The sequence below is a fragment of the Diabrotica virgifera genome, chromosome 7 (assembly GCF_917563875.1).
Source record: "Diabrotica virgifera virgifera chromosome 7, PGI_DIABVI_V3a".
Taxonomy (NCBI): Eukaryota; Metazoa; Arthropoda; class Insecta; order Coleoptera; family Chrysomelidae; genus Diabrotica; species Diabrotica virgifera.
The window spans coordinates 162,040,165-162,061,595 of NC_065449.1; the positions used below are offsets into that span (position 1 = coordinate 162,040,165).

Sequence of the window (21,431 nt, forward strand, 5' to 3'; positions counted from 1 at the left end):
GTTATAGAGCGTTACAGCTCAATAGGAATTTCATGGGACCACCTAATGTACAGCTGGTTCCTAAAAAAACTGATACGACTCTTAGTAAGATTTGATTATTTTGAGCAGTGTATGATTGGTCTGACATTATATTATATTTATTATGACAGACAAATAATAAAATAAACAAACAGCCATTTTTTGAGGTTGAAGTTATCTGACAAGTTTTAAGATTTGGCAGTGGCAGTGACAGTAACTAAATAATAAGTACTTATCCTTCAAAATATAATAAATTAAATATAATTAAACTCATATTCATTATATCACACCTCATCAAAAGCTTTTTACAAGAACATAGTCAGCGATTTTGATATGGCTTAGAGCCAGACTACATCAAGATCGCCTATAAATCGTGCTGGTAATTGCCTTGCAGCGAGACCAAAAACAAAAAAAAGAAGAAGAAAGTACACTGCTCAATTTTCTACAAAATACGCTATAAGAATCGTATCAGTTTTTTTTTGGAACCAGCTGTACCTCGTTATAAGGGAAACCTCGTTATATCCGTGTTCGTTATAGAGAGAGTCTACTGTATATATTGTCATCCAAAATATACAAAATGTAATGTGCAACATCTTCACTTTTGGCCCTCCTAAAAATTTTTATATGGGCGCCCTTGCACACTGCTGAAAATTTGAGGTCTGCTTTTTGGCAACCACATGCACTTCCAATTTCCATTGCATCTGCAAAAGATGAATTTAATAAGCTCAGGGGTACTTACTGGAGGCTTGGAAGTTTGGATTGGTATCCAAAATTGTCCATGCTTTTTCCAGCGCAAATCTTCTGGACCACAATGTTTACCGAGCCATGACTGAATCTGGTGGTACACTCGGAGTCTGTGGAATCGGGCGCATCTTGTTTTGGAGGAAGTAAGAAGAGATTAAATGCATTTTTTGTCACTGTTTTAGCAAATCGTTTGTATCTCAGGGATTCCAGAGAATCGTCTTTATTTCCGCCATATAGAGACGAAAAACGTTCGCCCACAACAGTAAGTAAAACTTTCCCACTGACAAATAATTTTCCCCAGAGGTATCTTACAAATAAAATAACCACCACTCATGATGCGCGCTTACAAAAAACATAAAATGCTTATCTAGTCACAAAAATATAAATTTTACGATTTTACGATTATTTATTAAAAATACGAGTTCACGTGGCCAAATAGGTAGCACAACTGTAAGAATAAGTTAAGTAGAGGGGAACCGACTGCTGTGCCACCCAGGATAAATTATAATTATAAAACTAATAGCAGGCAGATATTCAGTCCGGTATGGAGGAAGAATGACGTAACTGCAAATTTTCTCAATTCCTGTTTATTGCGAATTAACTTCTAAAATATTATGTACAGATGATACAAAAACGACTGAGCTTTAAAAATGTACTGAGCCACTATAGGGTACTTGCGTCGTTACTGAAATACGCGCTATGTTAGACCTTGTTTAAGATGCATAATGACGCAACTGTAGATAGGGTTGAAAATGGGGCGATTAAATTAAGATAATGAAATTCGAACCAATATCGATGAAAATAAAAGCCACCGTTGTCAAAAAACAAACGCCATACCGATGCTCCTGGACGATTACTCTTAATTTAATCCATATTTTAAATATTAAAAAATATTTTTTTGCTCTTGCAACTATTCTACCATTACATAAAAAAGGGGATAAACATAAGTGTTCTAACTACAGGGGAATATCATTGTTGGTAGTTGCTAGTAAAATCTACGAAATAATACTAGAGAAAATTTCTTATTACTTTCATATTAAAATTTTCATATTATAACCAAACACGGTACTGTGTAGAACGTTTTTAAAATCGCTCGTAGTTATTTGCTATTTTTGCAAGGAAATAGTTATTTTTGTATTGTTTAATTGGCATCAATTTAATCGTCTAATTATAGTGGTAATATTAGTGAAAAATTAAAAACTGTGCAACATAAATTAAGCGAGTAATTAGAAGATATCTGGAAGCTGTTCTGCCGTATAAAACAGGTTAGTCAATAATTGTTTATCGTTACCAAGGTCAAACAGCTTTAAATATGAGTGATTGCCAGAATTGTCGATCAGCTTTAGGGTCTACGCCAACAACAATGTGTGACGGATGTCGATCTACTGTTCATTTGAAGTGTGTTGGAATGCAATCCGCCGAAGATGTTAGAATGACTAGAAATAAATCACGAAGCGTTAAGATTCTTTGTAATAATTGTTCAGGAAATATTGGTAATCTTGATCAATTAAAATCTTTTTTTGAAGGCTTTAAAAATGAGTTTGAAACTAAAATGTCAGAATTAAATAAAAAGTTTGATGATCTAAGCACACAAATTACAAACCAAAAGATGTCACCACAAACTTTTGAAGAAGTTGTTTCGGAGGCAACTGAGAGGATGGTGCGAGCTCAGAATATAATTATTGTTGGTGCTCCAGAAAGTACAGGCAGTATCGATCAACGTAAAAAGCATGATGAAGAATTAGCATCCGATATTTTGGGGGTAGTGTGTGGGAATTCAACCCCACATATTCCTGTTAGCATAACCAGAATTGGCAAACCTTCACCCAATAGACCAAAATTAATGAAACTTTCATTTAACAATGCATCAATTGCAAAGGATATTCTTAAACGCAAGAACTCATTAACGGGAACCCGTTTTGATAAATTTATTATTAGAGATGATAAAACACCTAAGCAAATGGAGTATTTGGATCAGTTGAGAAAGGAGCTAAATGATCGAAAGGCTAAAGGCGAGACTGATATTACTATAAAGTTCATCAGAGGAACCCCCTCTATTGTACCATCAAAAAACTGAAACAGTCAAATTTTCTTAATTTCTCTATATCTTATACTAATATTGATTCTTTAATGGCAAAACTCAATGAATTTGTTCCTTATATGGATTTAGAGAAGCCTGCTATTATGCTTATAACAGAATCCTGGCTTAAACCACATATACCTAATTCTATCATAGATGTACAAGGTTATACTATATTCCGCAACGACCGGCTTTCGACTGGAGGTGGAGTATGCATTTATGTGTTAGATTCTGTTTTTTCTCAATTTACAGTAACTGTTTTACCTTCCAATATTCCTGGCTTCGAGGCAATATGTCTTCTCTTTCATAATAAACACTTATCTTTTACGATTTGCTGTGTTTACAGACCGCCTGATACTGCTTATAATAATTATGTTCAACTTATTAATTTTTTATCCGTTCTAGCTTCAACTTACAAAAACCTAATTATTGCCGGTGACTTCAATCATAGAGATTTAAAATGGCCACATCCTGTACCTCAAAATGCTTCATCTAGACTTCTTCTTGATTTTGTACAAGATTCACATCTCCAACAAATCGTTACTGAACCAACTCGTTTCCGTTCTGGGCAGCAACCCTCCATCTTGGATTTAATTATTACTTCTGATAATGATTTAATAAACAATCTAGAATACTATCCCCCTTTTGCTAAATCCGATCATGCAATTCTTCAGTTCCAAATGCAGTTAATTCTTGTTACTGATCCAAAAAAACTATACTCATCAAGATATTTTATTGATTATAGAGGTATTAATCATGATGTGTCACTGGTTGACTGGGCTTCCGCCCTGTCGTTACCAAATGTACAGGAAAACTGGAATATTTTTCATGAACAATGTAGCAACATCATAAAAAAGAATACAAGCTCAAGACTTATAACTACATTTCCTTCTAAACCCTGGATTAATTGGGATATTCAAAGACTGATTAAGAGAAAGAAAGCTCTTTGGCAAAAGTATCAAAGATCACGTTTGGAGAATGATTTTGTTACGCATAGGAAAGTTGCCAATCTATTGAAAACAAAAATTTGCAATGCTAGGAGAAACTATGAAAAAAATATTATAGACAGCAATAATCCAAAGAAGTTTTATAAGTATATTAGAACTTCCATAAACACAAAAGTTTCTGTTCCTCAATTAAAAACAGACTCAGGTGATATTACAAATGATGATTTGAAAGTGGCTACAACTTTTGCTAGGAGCTTTTACGGATCTTTTACTTTAGAACCTGATGGCCCGCTCCCAGACTTACATTATGAACCCGTAAATCATAGTTCTATTACCTCAGTAGAATTTTCTCCTGATGATATTTTTAAAAAACTTAAAGAACTTGACACCAACAAATCTCCAGGACCAGATAATCTTTCTCCTACTTTCTTGAAATCATGTGCAAATGCTCTTAAATATCCACTCCATTTGCTTATGGAACAATCATTCCACTCTGCTACTCTGCCACTTATTTGGAAAGAAGCACGGGTGAAACCAATCTTTAAGAAAGGAGATAAACTCGACCCCAAAAATTATAGGCCTGTTAGTCTCACTCCAGTTATATCCAAAGTTATGGAATCAATTATTGTGGATAATTTACACATATTTTTGAACCAGCATCAAATAATCCCGAACGAACAACATGGCTTTACCAGTGGAAGATCGGTTGTTACCAACTTGTTATGTTGCCTAAATGACTGGACTGCCGAAGTAGATATGGGACAGGATATTGATATTATCTACTTAGATTTTAGCAAGGCTTTCGATAAAGTTCCAAGGGAAAGGCTTTTGAAAAAATTAAACAGGATTGGAATTCGCGGGCAACTGTTAAACTGGATTTCAGCCTTCTTAAGTGAAAGAAAATTTTCAGTAAGAATACAGTCTTCAAGTAGCCCCCTATATGACGTGATAAGTGGAGTCCCCCAAGGATCTGTTTTAGGGCCACTACTGTTTAATATATTTACATCGGAGCTAAAATACATCATTTCATCAAAGTTTTCGGTTTATGCGGATGACACAAAGCTGTACAACAATCCTAAAATAAACTCTCAGTGTTTGCAAAAAGACTTGGACAGCATTTCTCGATGGTGTACTGACTGGTTGCTACCGCTTAATATAGAAAAATGTGTCGTTCTTCATCTCGGCAAGAATAACCCTCGGTTAAATTATTTTATTAACGGCACCGTTTTAAAAAAGACCGATTGTCACTCTGATCTCGGCGTGTTAATAGACTCACAATTGTCCTGGACTCCTCAAACGTTGCAACAGTGTAATAAAGCCAATCGCATGGTATATCTTATTAGTAAAGTTTTTTCGTCCTGTGACAGTCGAACCTTAGCAAAATTGTATAAAACTTATGTGAGACCTATATTAGAATTTGCTAATTCAGTGTGGTGTCCGGTTCTTCAGCGTGATGTAAATATGCTGGAAAATGTACAGCGACGAGTAACACGGATCCCGTATTCATTGGTGCGTCCCTCATATGAAGATCGTTTAAGGATCATGGATTTAGTTCCATTATCCGCCCGAAGACTTAGAGGCGACTTAATTACAACATTCAATTCATTTCATTACGAAACTTCTTCACTCAGAAATTTCTTTACAATAAATACAGATGAGCGGTTAAGAGGCCATCCCAGAAAGCTAAGAAGAGAACTCTGCAGAACCAACATCAGGTTAAACTTTTTATCAAATAGGGTTGTTTATGCTTGGAATTCATTACCGGCTTATGTCGCTATGGCTCCTAGTACAAATAGTTTTAAGAATAGACTCGATAATAATTGATTGTATTTTTAATTTAATTATATGTAAATCAGCGTATTTAAGTGTAAAACAGCTAAGTACCAAAATTTGTTTAGCTTTTAGAGTATAATAGGATTCTAATCCTCTATTCTTATTGAATGTTAATAATAATAATAATAATAATAAAAATCTGCGGGAAAATATCGAGGCCACACTGGATGACAGCCAATGCGGCTTTAGGCCCGGGCGAGGTACAACCGATCTCATATTCACGGTGAAACAGTTATCACAAAAAGCCTACAGCATAACAGTAAGTTGTTTCTCTGTTTTGTGGACTTGGAAAAAGCATTTGATCGGGCGCCACGTAACAAGATCAGGGAAATATTAAACTGTCGAAATGTGAAACCGAAGTTAATCCAAGCAATAAAGAGTATGTATAAATGAAAACGTAATAATGTAAGAACGAACAATCGCTCATCTCTAGAATTCTACACAAGGACAGGTGTAAGACAAGGTGGTGTTCTGAGTCCTTTGTTATTCATCACTCTAATGGACGAAATTGCAAAAGAATGCAGGGGTAAGGTAAAAAGAACTAGGGTTGGTGTGTATAAACTTCAACAAGTTTACATGTCAGAGTTGATATATGCCGATGACCTGGTAATTGTGGCAAAATCAGAAAAAGACTTGCAAGTGAATGTGAATGTTTGGAATGAAGCCTTTAAGAAATTTGGGATGAAAATAAATATTGAAAAAACAGAAGCTTTAGTAATAATATCGAAAACTCAAGAAAATATAAATGTAAATCTGAATAATGAGACCATTACACAAGTAGAGGACATCAAATATCTACGATCAACAATGAATGGACAAGGAAATATAGAACCAGAAATAAACAGCAGGATAATGAGTGCAACAAAATTATACTATGCACTAAATAAAAGTTTTATTAGGAAGAAAGAAGTAAGCCTGAAAACAAAAATGAAAGTATTTCAAACTGTATACGAGCCGGTGCTACTATACGGTAGTGAAACGTGGACAGTGAATGACAACATCCGTAGTAAAATTCAAGCATGCGAAATGCGATATTTACGTGGGGTATCCGGGGTGACCAGACGTGATCGTATAAGAAATGAAGACATACGTGAAAGGTGCGGTATTGGAAGGACCTTAGACAGACTTGAAACGGAACAGTTGTCGTGGTTCGGACATATGGCGAGAATGAGTGAAGGTAAAACTGTAAAGAGGGTATGGAACGCGGCATCCGACAACAAACGAAAAAGAGGCAGGCCAGCAAGAACGTGGAACACAAATATTGGAAAGACTTTTGTAAAAAGAAATATTGGGTGGAGAGAAGCAGAAAGACTAGCTACTGACCGAAAGGCATGGAGACGTCTGATTTCTCCACTTACCTCGACACCGTAAGGTACAAGAGGACGGCTTAAGGTAAAATATTTTTTTTGCTCTTCTGATGAATTTTGCATTTTCGGTTGCGTCATTCATCTTCTGGACCGGCGAATTTGTCCTCAAACAACTTCTTGTGCTTTTTCTATATATGCTTAGGGTTCTAAGTTTTATAGTAGAGAGAAAGATCAAAAATATATTAATAATAGCATATGCATGTTAAAATCATAATCAATTATATGAATAAAAAATATATAGATAGAAATGTAAGCCTAACGTTTTGTTTTTATTGTATCCCTGTGAGCATTCGAGAATCTGGTCAAGTTTGGAGCGCTGTAAAACCTAGATAAATAAATAGAATAATTAAACAACTTTGTAGTGGAAATAATTCGCTGATAAACCCTCTACAAAATTGGTATAATATTTTGTTCTAAAATGAACTGAAAAAAAGTTATAACCTCCAAAAGGAAACTTGTTAATTTTTTACTTATTTTTGTTTATATCTTTTTTGTTGGTCACTTGACGATAAAAAGTAATAGAAACAAAATTGTAGAAAATTTAATTTGCTACATTTTATGTTTTATTAGATTTTTCGTAGGGTTGGTAGTTTACGAAATATAGCGCGAAACCCCTTTGCACCCCTTTTCCAAGATGGCGACCGGGGAACAAGGGTGTGGCGACCCCAAAAACTTGAATTTAAGCTCCTACTGATCTCCTCTACACAATAAAAAAATAAAATTGGCTCCTCTAATAAATGCAAGGTACGGCCTAAAAAATGTAACATTTCAATGGACTACTCAGCGTTGCCAGTGTTCTTTCTTTCAGTAGCCATACCTCACAGTTGTATAGAGTGATATTTTTTACTACAGTCTCATATAATATCCTCTTTTTGTTTTCTTTGCTAATGGATTAGTTCCATAAAATGCTGTTTAATATTGTGATGGCTTTTCTACCTGACGTGTTTCTTTCTCTTACGGCTTTGTCTAATGTTCCATCGAGCGAAATATTGATCCTAGATATTTGTAGTCGTAGTAGTGTTTTATCGTGGCCAGGTTACCTAATATGATATATTTTTGTTCGTATCCAATGTATAAGTATTCGGTTTTATTTTCTTTTTATTCACTTCTAAACCCTATGTACCATCCTCTTCAATTAATTTTCGGGCATGTAGTTGATGGCCATTCACCAACACTATGTTCTTCAAAGTTGAGCGTATATACCATAGGATTGGTGAGTATTCCCATTGTTCTACATTTTTGTTTCAATCTTTTTAAAGCACTTTCGAGGTCTATTTTAAATAAAGTGGGGGACAGGCAACATTTAACGCGGAACAGTTCGGGTCGGTGGTCTATCTGTCTCTCTCTACCGGCGCTTAGCTTTCTCTCTCTAGCATATGATGGCCGCCGCCTGTGTGTCACTGTCGTTCCGTTATTCCCACCTCTTGGTAGATACGCTCACACTCGCACGACAGACAAAGATAGCTAGACCACCGTACTTGATATCGGCGTTACACCCCGATGCATTGAGTGGCATATGACTAGCCTGATCTATTTTCTTTACATATCTCTGCCTTTACTACTATTTTGAATATCTTGAATTGTACGAACATCTTCGGCAACTATTTCAAGAATGCATAAGCACCATCGAAATTCCTATGAAATGGAAAATATCATATCTTAGTACTATACATAAAGAGGTGATAAAATCAATTGTGAAAATTACCAAGGAATAGCTGTAACAGATAATAGAGAAAAAATGGTCCGAAATCAAGAAATTCGTATGTTGTTTATCGAACTACGGAAAGTCTATGACAGCGTTCCACTGAAGAAGCTGCAACAATCAACGGAAAGCACGAATGTTAATATAGAATAAATAAAAGCAGTCAAAGTGTTATACAATCAACCCATAACAAAATTAAAAGCAGCACACAAATAACCACAGGGTGTGTAACATCAAAAGGATTAACGCTATTTTTCGAACTGGCCTAATCTATTCTGTTATATCTATGAGTAAAGGTCATGTTAAATACAGCAGAGTATTAATTAAACGCATTAAGGCTAATTTTCACAGATCCGATATCCGAAGACACGAAATACGAAATTTTTTCGTACGATTATATTTGATTGTCGTATCCGAAATTTTTTGACATTTGTGTAATATGTCAGATTATTCCATGGATTGATATTTGATACAAATGTTTGCTGTTGGATATTGAACAGGAACAGATATATAGTTTTATTTCGATTTTATTCTTATTATTGTTTGGATCATCATGGATTCGTCAAATTATCTGTTTGAAGAGGATAAAAATGTGAGTTATTGTTAGAAGTACCATCACATCCATTTATAATTAACTGTTTTTAATGGGAAATAAGCCATAATTTTACTAAAAAATAAAATCATTTTTTTTATTAAAATTGTGGCTTATTTCTCATTAAGAATAGTTAATTACAAAAATGCCACAAGAAAATAGTTTCAGAACAACATCCATTTATAATTACGATTTTGATGTTCCATTTCAATATATCAAAAACATAAACACTTCACAAAAGTAAGGTTATCAAGACGTTCAAGATAGAATGTCAACAGTGTCAAAATTCATCCGATTTTCGTGCAAAAGTTAAAATAATTTTAACTTCTTCCGATGACTTTTTAATTTCGTACGAAAACCCAACTGTCACTTTTCAGCCAATGAAATTGTCTGAAATTTCTATCGTATCATCGTACCGTCGGACATCGGATCTGTGAAAATCCACCTTTATGCACAAAAAATACGTCTTTAGTTTACCGGCGGTAACGGCTGTACCGCCCTCTCGGCGAGCCTGGTTGTGGTTAATTAATCTCATATAAACATAACATTTAGAATAGTCACAAAATAAATGAGAAACAAAAGATCTCCGTCTCGTGTTTTCGTATTGGGCTAGTGTATAATGTAACGAAATAAAACTTAATATGCATGATCATTATTATATCGTTTTACACAAACACAAGCTTACCTAATCGAAAACTAATAACGTAGCGAAATTATGTCTAAATATCTAACCCAGCTTGGTAGATAGCTATAAATTATGTCTAAATCCCTGACACAGTTTGGTAGATAGCTATACTTGAACATTTGGGCTTAAAAGGAATCACTGCTATATTATTTTTTCGTAATGAGTAGGGAGCGGATTTATATGCGATCAATTTTGAGAAAATATGCGCATATATATGCAGTAAAAAATTACGAAATATGCGCAAGATATGCACAAGAATTCAAAAAATGCGCATTTCGAGAAACCACAAATTTTCTGTTCTATTCTATTCTAGGGGGTTCTTTTATAGGGGGGCGGCAGTCTTATTTATTATCTTTCAAATAAAATCATTATTTTTTATATATACAATTTATTCACATTTTTTACAAAAACTGATACCAATAGTTACCTATTTAAAATAAAACAACAACATCAATATATACCTATATCTTCGATTATAATTCACTACAATGTGTTTTTCCAATTTTTTTACGAGGAAACATTTTTTGATCAGATAAAATATTTTTATAACTTGAAAAACTCCTTTCAACATCAACAGAAATAATTGGGGCGTATTTAAAATAACTTGTTAAAGCCAAAAATCCTGCATAAAGAATTGCAGCTTCCAACCAAGTTCCCCACCTAGTCAGTACTGGACCGGGAGGTAAAGGTACATTAGGTAGTTTGTTCCTGTACAACTGAACCCGTAAAGGACTTTTGACGAATACTTTTTTACGCTACTTATTAGTAAATTTACATCAGGGAATTCACCCCTAATATGTTCCGTTAATAATATCCGTTAGAAAATCGTAAAATAAAACGATGGTTAAAGGTGTAAATTCTCTTAAAAATAGGGGTTTAAAAGAATCACCAGAATTATAGGTACCTACTAAATAATAAAAGTAAATAAAATTCGGATTTCCCGGTAAACCATCCTTCATAATTTTAACATCCTACAATAATTTTATAACGGCGTGCTCTAAGCACTATAAGTACTTTGTGTAAAGATCGGGTATTTTCTAAAAAAAAAAAAAATGAAAAGGCAGTGAATGAGCCGTCTCTCTTCAGGTAGTTCTCGAATTAATAGATACGACAGCCTGTGCTGAGAAATATTTTGTGTCGAATTAAAAAATTTAAAAAAATTTTTTTTGGACTTAAATGTTTTTAAATAGGCACAAAATATGCATGTTTTTTTAAAAATATGCAAAATTTAGTAAAGTTCTCAAATATGCGAAATATGCATGCAATATGCATTTAGCATAAAATCCGCTCCCTAGTAATGAGTAATGAATTAATAGTAGAAATAAACATGTTTTTAAAATGTGTTGAATTTGTCTTTGGAAGAATTGATCGCAACCATCCGCATGGCTCCACACACTAGTTCCAACATTAAGAGGAGTGAAAACTAGGATGGGTGAAGAAAATAACCCTAACAACACACAACATTCCAGGAATGTACTACCAAAGTTCTATCAATATTTGAATGTCCTGGACATTTAGGGAACATTCGGTGAACATCTGTTTAAATTATTCCTGGAATGTTACCATAAGACATTCTGTGAACATACTACCAATGTTCCTATATTTTAAGTTGCGAAATAATACATACGTGTAACAGATACAACATTACTTATAACATACCAGACAAACTAAGTGACACTTTAGGCCTACAGTGCAATAATATGTCAAATTTAAAGAGTTTCCCAAGTTCAATTAATACAATATTATAAACATACAAATGTAATAAAAATTATTGTTCGCGAATATTCAATTTGGAATGCGATTTTGTTAATAAAAAAATACTTATAACTTATGCAAAACCCAAGAGAGGCATTTATATTTATTTCTTTTGCGTTCATTTTCAAATTCGCCGTGCATATATTTTTGTGCATGGCGCTTGAGAGGGCATCACGTGACTAAAAACGACCAACCAACGACCTCGCTTCGGCCATCTTGGCTTGGCATCTTCATCTTGGCCACCTTGCTTTGCCGTGGGTGGATCGTTGTTTCTATTATTTGTGCTTTTTAAGAATATTTTTTTAATTCGGATACTTTTATAATAGCTTTAATAGTATTATTAACATAGTGAATAAAATGGTGTCCTGTTTTTAACGCAGTTGGAGTAGCAGAAACAAATGTAGATAAAAAAATCTGCAGGAATAACGTTTCAATTATGACAGAAGCTCCAAACAAATGACTGTGAATGAAAAGCCCTATTAAAAGGTTAGTATGCAAATATGTAAACGAAGGCATGCCCTGTATTTCAGAAAATAAATTAATACTATTAATACCCTAATAATACTATGTATTCATAAAAAATCTTTTAAGTAACCTAGATATAACAAAGTGAATAAAAGGCATAAATCAGAAGAATTATTATTTTATTTTATAAGTTAATAATTGGTCATATCCATTTATTATTTTAATAATAATTGTGAATAAGCCACAAACTTCGCTTATTCCTAACTAAAATAGTAAATAGAGATAATAACAATAGGATTTGTAAAACTAAAGTAATTCTTTTTGCGTTTTTGCTAATGTATGCCTTTATAAATAGGATGGTAGACCACACACTATAATATGCAGTACCAACTAATGAATACACAGAATATTATAGTCGATTTACTAAACTCAGTCTCAGTACTACTGAGTCTCAGACACAACTGGCTAGTGATTTTAGTAAATAATTTTGCCAATTTGGTAAAATTGGCAAAAAAAAAATAATAACTAAATAGTTAATAATTACTGTAATTTTGGCAAAATTGGCCAAAAACAAAAAAAATTACCTACTAAAATCACTAGCCAGTTGTGTCAGAGTTTGGGGAACCGACTATACTAATAAACAATTTCTAAGCTGTTTTATAATATTTTGTGAGTCCATTAATCATATTTTTTATTTAAAACTAAAATTTGTTAATAATGCTTAGTAATGCATATATTTTGTATTTTTAGCTTTCCAGAAGATCCTGCGAAGAAGACATGAAGTATAGATCAGATTTGTTAATAGAGGAGTATGTTCAAAACACTTTTTAGAAAAAGATATTGACAGAACTTCACTTTCATCTGTTCGTTTAAGAGACTGTGCTGTTCCAATAGCTTATGTCACACAGGTATATGCATTTTTTTTCTTGGTTTTAACATCTTTAAACGCGAAATACGCAATAGCTTATCGAATTGATGCCATGTTATTTTTCTTTATTAAGGTCTTTGTTTATTATTGTGTATGTGTATTAACAACAGAAACATTTTTGGTTATTCTTTTATTTTATTTTATATTTTGTCATCAAGTGTTCAGTCAATGTATGTAGTTTTCTTATGTACACCTTTATGGGTTTATACCTGGTGGATGTATATTTCAATAAATAAATAAATAAATAACCTAATTAATAATACAGTCTGTACAATATAGATACTGTTGTAATTCATTATCTACATCGGAGATCTAAGTTGACATTGTTGCCCAACTGCAAAAAATTTTTGAATTAATTTTAAGTCAAATATATCACATAATTATTGCGAAGTAGATTATACAACAAAACAGATTAATATTCAATGTAAATAAATAAAAACATCAGAAATAGAAAACAAGAATTAAGGTATAATCTTATGTTACAGTTATTAAGGTACCAAGGGTATTATAAGGATAATAACGCTTGAGGTCAATGGTGTTTTTAACAAGGGCCTGAGGGATATACGTTGACCGAAAGCATTATTATTATAATACCTGTGGTGCCTTCAACGTTTAATGTCTGACTAAATTATTCTTTATATGCGAAAAATTTGAATGAATTTTGAATTGATTAGTTTTTAAATAAGTACATTTACCAGTAACAGTAGTAACATAATTGTGGTAACCATAGTTTTACTTAGGTTGATATTTGTCAACTTGACAGTATCTAAGTCGTTATTTAAATTTAATGCCCAAGGGCGTTATATCATACTTAACAGACTTCGAAATGTCATTATTTGTCAAATAATGTACCAGTAGGACATTAAAGTAAATAATAAAAACAATAAATATAATGAATACTAAATACTTATTTGTTTGTGAAAAATCTATTTCTTTGTGGCTTTTTTGTAATTAACTATTCTAATGAGGAAATAAGCCACAATTTACTTGAAAAAAATAATTTTATTAAGGTTTCTACTTCCACGTCGGATGTCGTTGTCAAAATACAAAATGTTCATTATTATTATTTTATTTATTAAATATTATTTATTATTTATTTAAATATTATTTAATATTTATTTTTTTATTATTATTATTTATGCGTATTATTACCTGTAAATAATATTTCTTCTGATTGTTAATTGTAAAGGATAGAAAAATTACCTTTTATTTTATTTTCTTTTAGAATCAGCTGAGAGAAGTGGTCTACAAAAAACCAGAAAGGAAACAGAATATGTGGCTACGAAAAGCAAAAGAAAGGTTTACAAAGCAAATGTGACACATTTTTTTATAATATTTAGGAATGTCAGTAAATTACATTAAAAAATGTATGTAAAGATTTTTTGCAATAAAAATGTTTATATTTATCAAGGATGTATTATTTGGTATGGCCACATATCGTCAGTGATGTGACAATACCTCCTATCTGTTTTTTTCAAGAGATTTGTAAGATAGACTAAAAACTTGTTTCGGCCACCTCCTGTTTTCATATATTTTTTGACTTGTTTTGCAGTAAATAACTATCTATTTACTACAAAAAAGTCAGAATACGTACGAAAACAGAAAGTGACCTTAAAAAATGTTTTTCGTCTCCTGCAAACCTCATGAAAAAACATATAGGAGGTATTGTCACATTACTGACGATATATTTCAGTGAATGTCTAAAAAATATTCTGTGAATGTTCAAAGAACGTTCGTAGACATTCATGGAATGTTCTAACAAGACATTCAGTCTAAAAATATACTGTGAATGTCCAAAGAACATTCATGGAATGTTCCAACAAGACATTCAGTCTAAAAAATAGACTGTGAATGTCCAAAGAACATTCGTAGACATTCATGGAATGTTCCAACAGAACATTCTAAGAATATTTAAAATGCTGACACAGCACTTTCCTGGGACTTTCCAGGGACATTCGTGTGCATTTGGGGACATTCCAGGAATGTTTTCAATGTCCTGTGTGTACATTCTAGGAACATTCATGGAATGTTTTGTGTTATTAGGGAAGTTATTGTTTCTTTTAGGTCTTGGAAATTGCAATAATAAAAAATTAGGTATTCGCTTTTGCTATATTATATTTTGTATAAGTAAAAGTATTTACAATCAATTAAAGTTAAACTTTTACTATAAAGCCATCGGAAAATAAAATTTAACTAAATTAGACGAGTCTATGAAAAATATTCGAGAGATTTCAAATATATATCTAAAAAATTTTTGGCGGTGACGCTGCAGATGTATCTATATTCACTCTTCAAAGCTGATACTAGATGTCTATCTGTTCGGCACTGCCATTAATCCGGCAGATGGTTAGTCTTACACTACAGAATTTAAATTGTGAGTGAGTTTTCACTCACCGGTCAGGATCCATATGATGTGCTTTGTGCTTCTAAACCAGTATTTTGTGAAAATTTTCTGGAGCTTATTTTGTATGAGAACGGTTTTACACCAGTATGAACTCTCATATGCGATTTTAAAAGTGGTTTGATTTAAAACTGTTTGGTACAAGTTTCACATCCAAATGGTTTTTCACCAGCATGCCCTGTAATATATTTAACTTGCTTTTTGTTGAAAATTGTTTAGCGGAAATTTCATATTCAAACGATTTTTTATTTTATCGTTATGAACTGATTAACGTGATTTTAGATTATGTTTTGTTAAAAATTGGTTGGTGCAACTTTAAAATTTAAATGGCTGTTAATCGATTTTCATTTTCTCTCATACGCGATTTTAAAATTCCTTTCATTGAAAATTGTTTGGTGCGAATTTCACATTCAAATGGTTTTTCACCAGTATGCACTGAGATATGTGTTTGTAAATTCTGCTTTCTGAAAACTGTTTGCTACAAATTTCACATTTAAATGGTTTTTCACGAGTATGCCCTCTCATATCGACTGTACCTGCATAATATGTCATATGATTTTGGACAACTTTTCAGGAGAGATTGAAAACTGTTTTATTTTGCAATGCTTTGCAATTTTCTGCCTGACATAGACTCTTCTTTATGACAGTTAGGACCGAATGCTTGTTGCTCGGCAGTTAGGACCGAATGAAAGAGTTAAAATTAGCGCCAAATTCAATGATTGATGTTTGTTGCTATATTGCAATAATGTATTTTAGTGGTTAGGTTCCAATGCCCCGAAAAACGAAAAATGAGAAAAATCTTAGATAGGACATTATGCATGTACACAGTCGATATGCCTTTTTAAATATCCTTTCATAGAATACGGTTTGGTGCAAATGTCACATTTAAATGGTTTTTGACCAATATGCACACTCATGTGCGACTTTAAAATGTGTTTCGTTGAAAATTGTTTGGTACAAATTCCACATTTAAATGGTTTTTCACCAGTATGTACTGTCATATGTGATTTTAAAGTATGCTTTGCTGAAAACTGTTTGGTGCAAATGTAACATTTAAATGGTTTTTCACCACTATGCACACTAATATGCGATGTCAAACTGTATTTCGTTAAAAATCGTTTGGTGCAAATTCCACATTTAAATGGTGTTTCACCAGTATGTACTCTCATATGCACTTTTAAATCTCCTTTCGTTGAATACTGTTTGGTGCAAATTTCACATTCAAATCGTTTTTCACCAGTATGCACTGTCATATGATATTCCAAACTTTGCTTTGTTGACAACTGTTTGGTACAAATTTCACATTCAAATGTTTTTTCACCAGTATGTACTGTCATATGTACTTTTAACCTATCCTTTGCGGCAAATTTTTTGGTGCAAATTCCACATTCAAATGGTTTTTCACCAGTATGAACTCTCCTATGACTTTCTAAATGTGTTTTTCTTGAAAACTGTTTGGTGCAAACTTCACATTCAAATGGTTTTTCACCAGTATGAACTTTCATATGCCTTTCTAAATGTGTTTTGATTGAAAACTGTTTGGCGCAAATTTCACATTCAAACGGTTTTTCACCATTATGCACTATCATATGCCTCGTTAAATTTTGTTTCATTGAAAATTGTTTGGTGCAAATTTCACATTTAAATGGTTTTTCACCACTATGCCCACTCATATGTCTTTTTAAAAGAAATTTCGTTGAAAACTGTTTGGTGCAAATTTCACATGCAAAAGGTTTTTCCCCAGTGTGTATTTTCATATGTAGTTCCAAATTATATTTGCTTGATAATGATTTCTTGCAAATGATGCATATAAAACGTTGTCCTTCAGTGTTCACATTGGTAGTTAAAGTTATATTATATTGGTTCAAATTAATCTCACTTCTATCATGATTTGTTAATGGGCTACTGGCTTCAGTTTTCATATTTCTACTAGAGACACCTAAAATTATAATTACCTGTTAAATCAGAATAATTTGTTTAAATGATAATTGAGTGTCTGAAAAAGAGAAGGGATTATGCCACAAAATTTCTTTTTTGAGTAATTAAAGGTTTTATTAGACTGAACATACACTGACGCTCGAACTGGCGAATTTTTAATTGCATTTTAGACAAACAAGGGGATGCCACACTTATAAGAAGTTCATATTATTGTTCCTTGATGGCAGTACTATGCAGAACGACAAAAAAACCAAAATCTCGTTGTGTGGCATAGCCCCTTCTCTTACTCAGGCACTCAATTAATAATGTATGATGGCAGAAAATATATTATCTAAGCTGGGTTGAAGCAATATGTTTGTAGTACAAATTGCAACAATAAAACATTAGGTATTCGTTAAGATTTACACCTTATCATCCCGATCTCAATCCAATCGAATTGGTTTGTGCTTCATTAAAACATTATGTACGATAAAAAACGTTACGTTAAACTTTGTTATCCAAAGAAATAAATTAAGAAAAATAATTTGTTTACAAGGTGTGTAAATACAACCGCCTAATTGTTGTTATTATTGTGGCTATGTTCTATGTTACATAATATGAAGAGACAGAAAGCAGAGACCATCAATATGTAGTAGCATTTATCTTGAACAAAAAAATTAGGGATAGGTACACTAATAAATTGAAAGCCCATAGACGAAAGAATAATAAAAATTAGACTGAAAATAAGGAAAACATATGTATGGTCTATTACACAGTGCTATGTACCAACCAATGTAGCAGACGATGACAATAACGAACTCTTTTATAATAAACTCTCTGCAGTGCTAGACAAAATCCCTCGAGAAGAGTTAATCCTCTTGACTGGAGATTTTAATGCGAAAGTAGGATCAGAAAATACAGGATTTGAGGACATAATGGGTAAAGAAGGAATGAGTACACGGAATGAGAATGATGAACTCGTGCACGAACTATGTGGTATGTACCAATTGAAAAGTTTATGGAACGTTATTTACGCATATAAACTGCCATAAAATAACAAGGACATTCCCAGATGGTAAAACTGTAAGCCAGATAGATCACATATTATGTCATAAGTAAAAAATTTAGTAAATTAATGATAGATGTGCATGTGCGTAATAAAAGAAGAGCAGATGTGAGATCAAACCACTACCTCCTATTGGCTAATATACGAGTAAATATACAAAAGGAAAACTGAATTTACATACCCAAGCACAAACTAAACTTAACCAAATTAGAGACACAAGGAAGAAATTTGCCCTAATCCTAAAACGAAAGCAAGAACGAATAAATTACACGACATCGATCCAAGAAGTGTGGAAGAAATATTCCCAGGAAGAGGACAAGAGGTCCTCGGAAATAAAACAAATGGAAGAAAAAATGGATGAGTGGTGAATCTTGGAAGAAGATAGAGGAAAGAAAGAAATGAACTGTAAGAGATTATCCAAAGAGATCAAGAAGTCTAAGAAAAGATAAATAAACATACATAGGAAATATATAGCAAAGGTACTCTAAATAGGATGGGGAATAGCAAAGTACTCTATAGTAAAATTAGAGAATTAAGTGAAAATAGAAGAACATGCAATATTATAAAGAGTAGAGAACAACAAATACTAACAACAGAAGACGAACAGATAGAGAGATGGGTAGAATACTTCAAAGAGTTACTAAATATACAAAGAGCAAGAACAAGCAACAGAACAATTATCATTATTATGTTTGTTATTCATAGATTTCGAAAAAGCTTTCGATTCAATTAGTAGAGAAAATATACGGAGATCGCTTAAAAATAGAGGCATTCCGATAAAATTAATAAACCTAATCAAAGAAGGTTATAATAATTAAAGAAGTGTACTACAGCACCAAGGCAAACTATTTAGAACATTTGAAACAGAAACAGGGGTTAAACTAAACAAGGATGTATACTATCGCTACTACTGTTCGCCATCCTCCTAGATGACGTAATGAGGAAAGCATTAAATAACAAGAAGAGAGGAATAAAATGGGGATTAACGGAAAATCTTAAGATCTAGATTTTGCATATGATATATGCTTACTGTCGCAGAACAGGCAATACGTGCAGGAAAAGATAGAAGCGTTAAAAACAGAAGCGAGCAAAGTTGGATTAAAAATAAATAAAGGAAAGACCAAATCGATGAGCTTGAGCTTAAACACGACACGAAATACACAACTAAGAGTAAGAGAAGGAATTATAGAAGAAATAAACGAGTTTAACTATCTAGGAAGTACTACGTCACAAAAGAATGGAGTACCCAGTGACGTCGACAAAAGAATAAACAAGGCCAGGAGCACTTTCGCAAGACGAAATAAGATATGGCGTACATTGTACGCGTACAAGAACCCTGACAACCTATGCAAAAATAAAAGTCTTCAAATCGATGGTTAAACTAGTCTTACTCTATGGCGCAGAATCGTGGACGATTACTAAAACAATAGAAAATAAACTCCAGGTTTTCATAAATATACCTATGTCTAAGAAGAATATTCAAGATAATAATATGGTGGCCCGAAGTTATAAGCAACCGAGAGCTCTGGGACCGAGCAGAAGAAGAGGAAATTGGAAAACAAATACGCAAACGGAAGCTTGGATGGCAGGGACATACTTTAAAAACAAGCGACAACGAAATTCCAAAGAAAGTCTTACATTGGAACCCACAAGGAAGAAGAAAACAAGGATGGCCAAAGGAAACATGGATTAGAAGTACCCAAGCAGAAGTCAATATGGCCTTTAGACAGATGAGTTAGATCGCGAAAAACAGGCAGGGAATGGAAAAACTTTTCGACTACCCTATGCCCACAAGAGGGATAATGGGTTACATACATACATATTATGTTACATCCCTGTCAACGAGGAATTGTATTTCGCCTATGATGGTTGTAGTTTTTATGCTTTGTGATGTTGTGGTCATGGCCGCCGAGAGGGATGAGCGGGTCCCGGTAAGAAGTGAAGAACGGGACCCCGCCAAAAAGTGAATTGCGAAAAAAATGTTTACTATACAAAAATGACTACCTACTTGTCGGTTTATAACGTTCTCTTTTCAGACTTCCAATCGCCATTTCGTCCGGCTGTTCCGTAGTCCATAGATCCTCTTTTATGTTTCTTTCTCTCAGTTCTGTGTCTATTCCTTCGCTCCAAATTTTCTCGGCCTACCTCGTTTTCTTCTTCTTTCTGGTTGCCATTTTTTTGGTACCTATTCGTTGTTCATCCATTCTTTGTATATGTTTGAACCAGATAACTGACTTTGTCGATAAGTCATCTGTGATTGTTCGTTTGACTCGCATTATTTATCTAATGCGTTCGTTGGTAATCCTTTCTCTTGAATGTTACATTTCATAGAGGAGTCAATTTTATTTTTTTTGATATATAGGGGGATCAGTAGAAGGTTAAGTTCAAGTTTTTGGGGTCGCCACTCTTGTCCCCCGGCCGCCATCTTGGAAAATGGGGTGAAAAGAGCTTTTGCGCTGTATCTCCTAAACTAGCAACCCTACAGAAAATTTAATTACACGTAAAATGAAGCAAATTAAATTTTCTACAATTTTTTATCGATCACTTTTTATCGTCAAGTGACCAACAAAAAAGTTATAAACAAAAATAAGATAACATTTTGTAAGAACTTTCCTTTTGGAGGTTATAACTTTTTTCCGTTCATTTCACACTAAAATAACATCATAGCGATTTTGTAGAGGATTTTTTAACGAACAATTTCCACTATAAAGTTGTTTAATTTTATTTATTTATCTAGGTTTTACAGCGCTCCAAACTTGACCAGGTTCTGGAATTCGAATGACCAGAGATGCGATAAATCAAAACCTTAGGCTTAGATACTGTTCTATCTATATATTTATTTATTATAATTTTAACATTCCTATGCTATTATTAAGCTATTTTTGACCCTATTCCCCGCCACCTATGAGGTAGAGTCTGGAGGCGCGTTTT

At 33.2% G+C, this 21,431-nt stretch overlaps 1 protein-coding gene and 1 long non-coding RNA gene across 3 annotated transcripts in view; one reads left to right on the plus strand and one right to left on the minus strand.

Moving 5' to 3' along the window:
- Positions 1-11,404: 11,404 nt before the first annotated feature.
- LOC126888836 (uncharacterized) lies at positions 11,405-14,522 on the plus strand. The gene is made up of 3 exons (XR_007699668.1): positions 11,405-12,209; positions 12,939-13,096; positions 14,342-14,522. It is a non-coding gene; the product is annotated as an uncharacterized LOC126888836 (long non-coding RNA).
- Positions 14,523-15,213: 691 nt separating this feature from the next.
- LOC126888833 (gastrula zinc finger protein xLCGF3.1-like) overlaps positions 15,214-21,431 on the minus strand; it is a 173,905-nt gene continuing 167,687 nt past the window's right edge. For both annotated transcript variants that reach the window (XM_050657258.1, XM_050657257.1), the window contains one exon: positions 15,214-17,456. In XM_050657258.1, the coding sequence (XP_050513215.1) occupies positions 16,330-17,439 (1,110 nt within the window). In that variant the 5' untranslated portion in view covers positions 17,440-17,456 and the 3' untranslated portion in view covers positions 15,214-16,329. The remainder of the gene's footprint in view (positions 17,457-21,431) is intronic.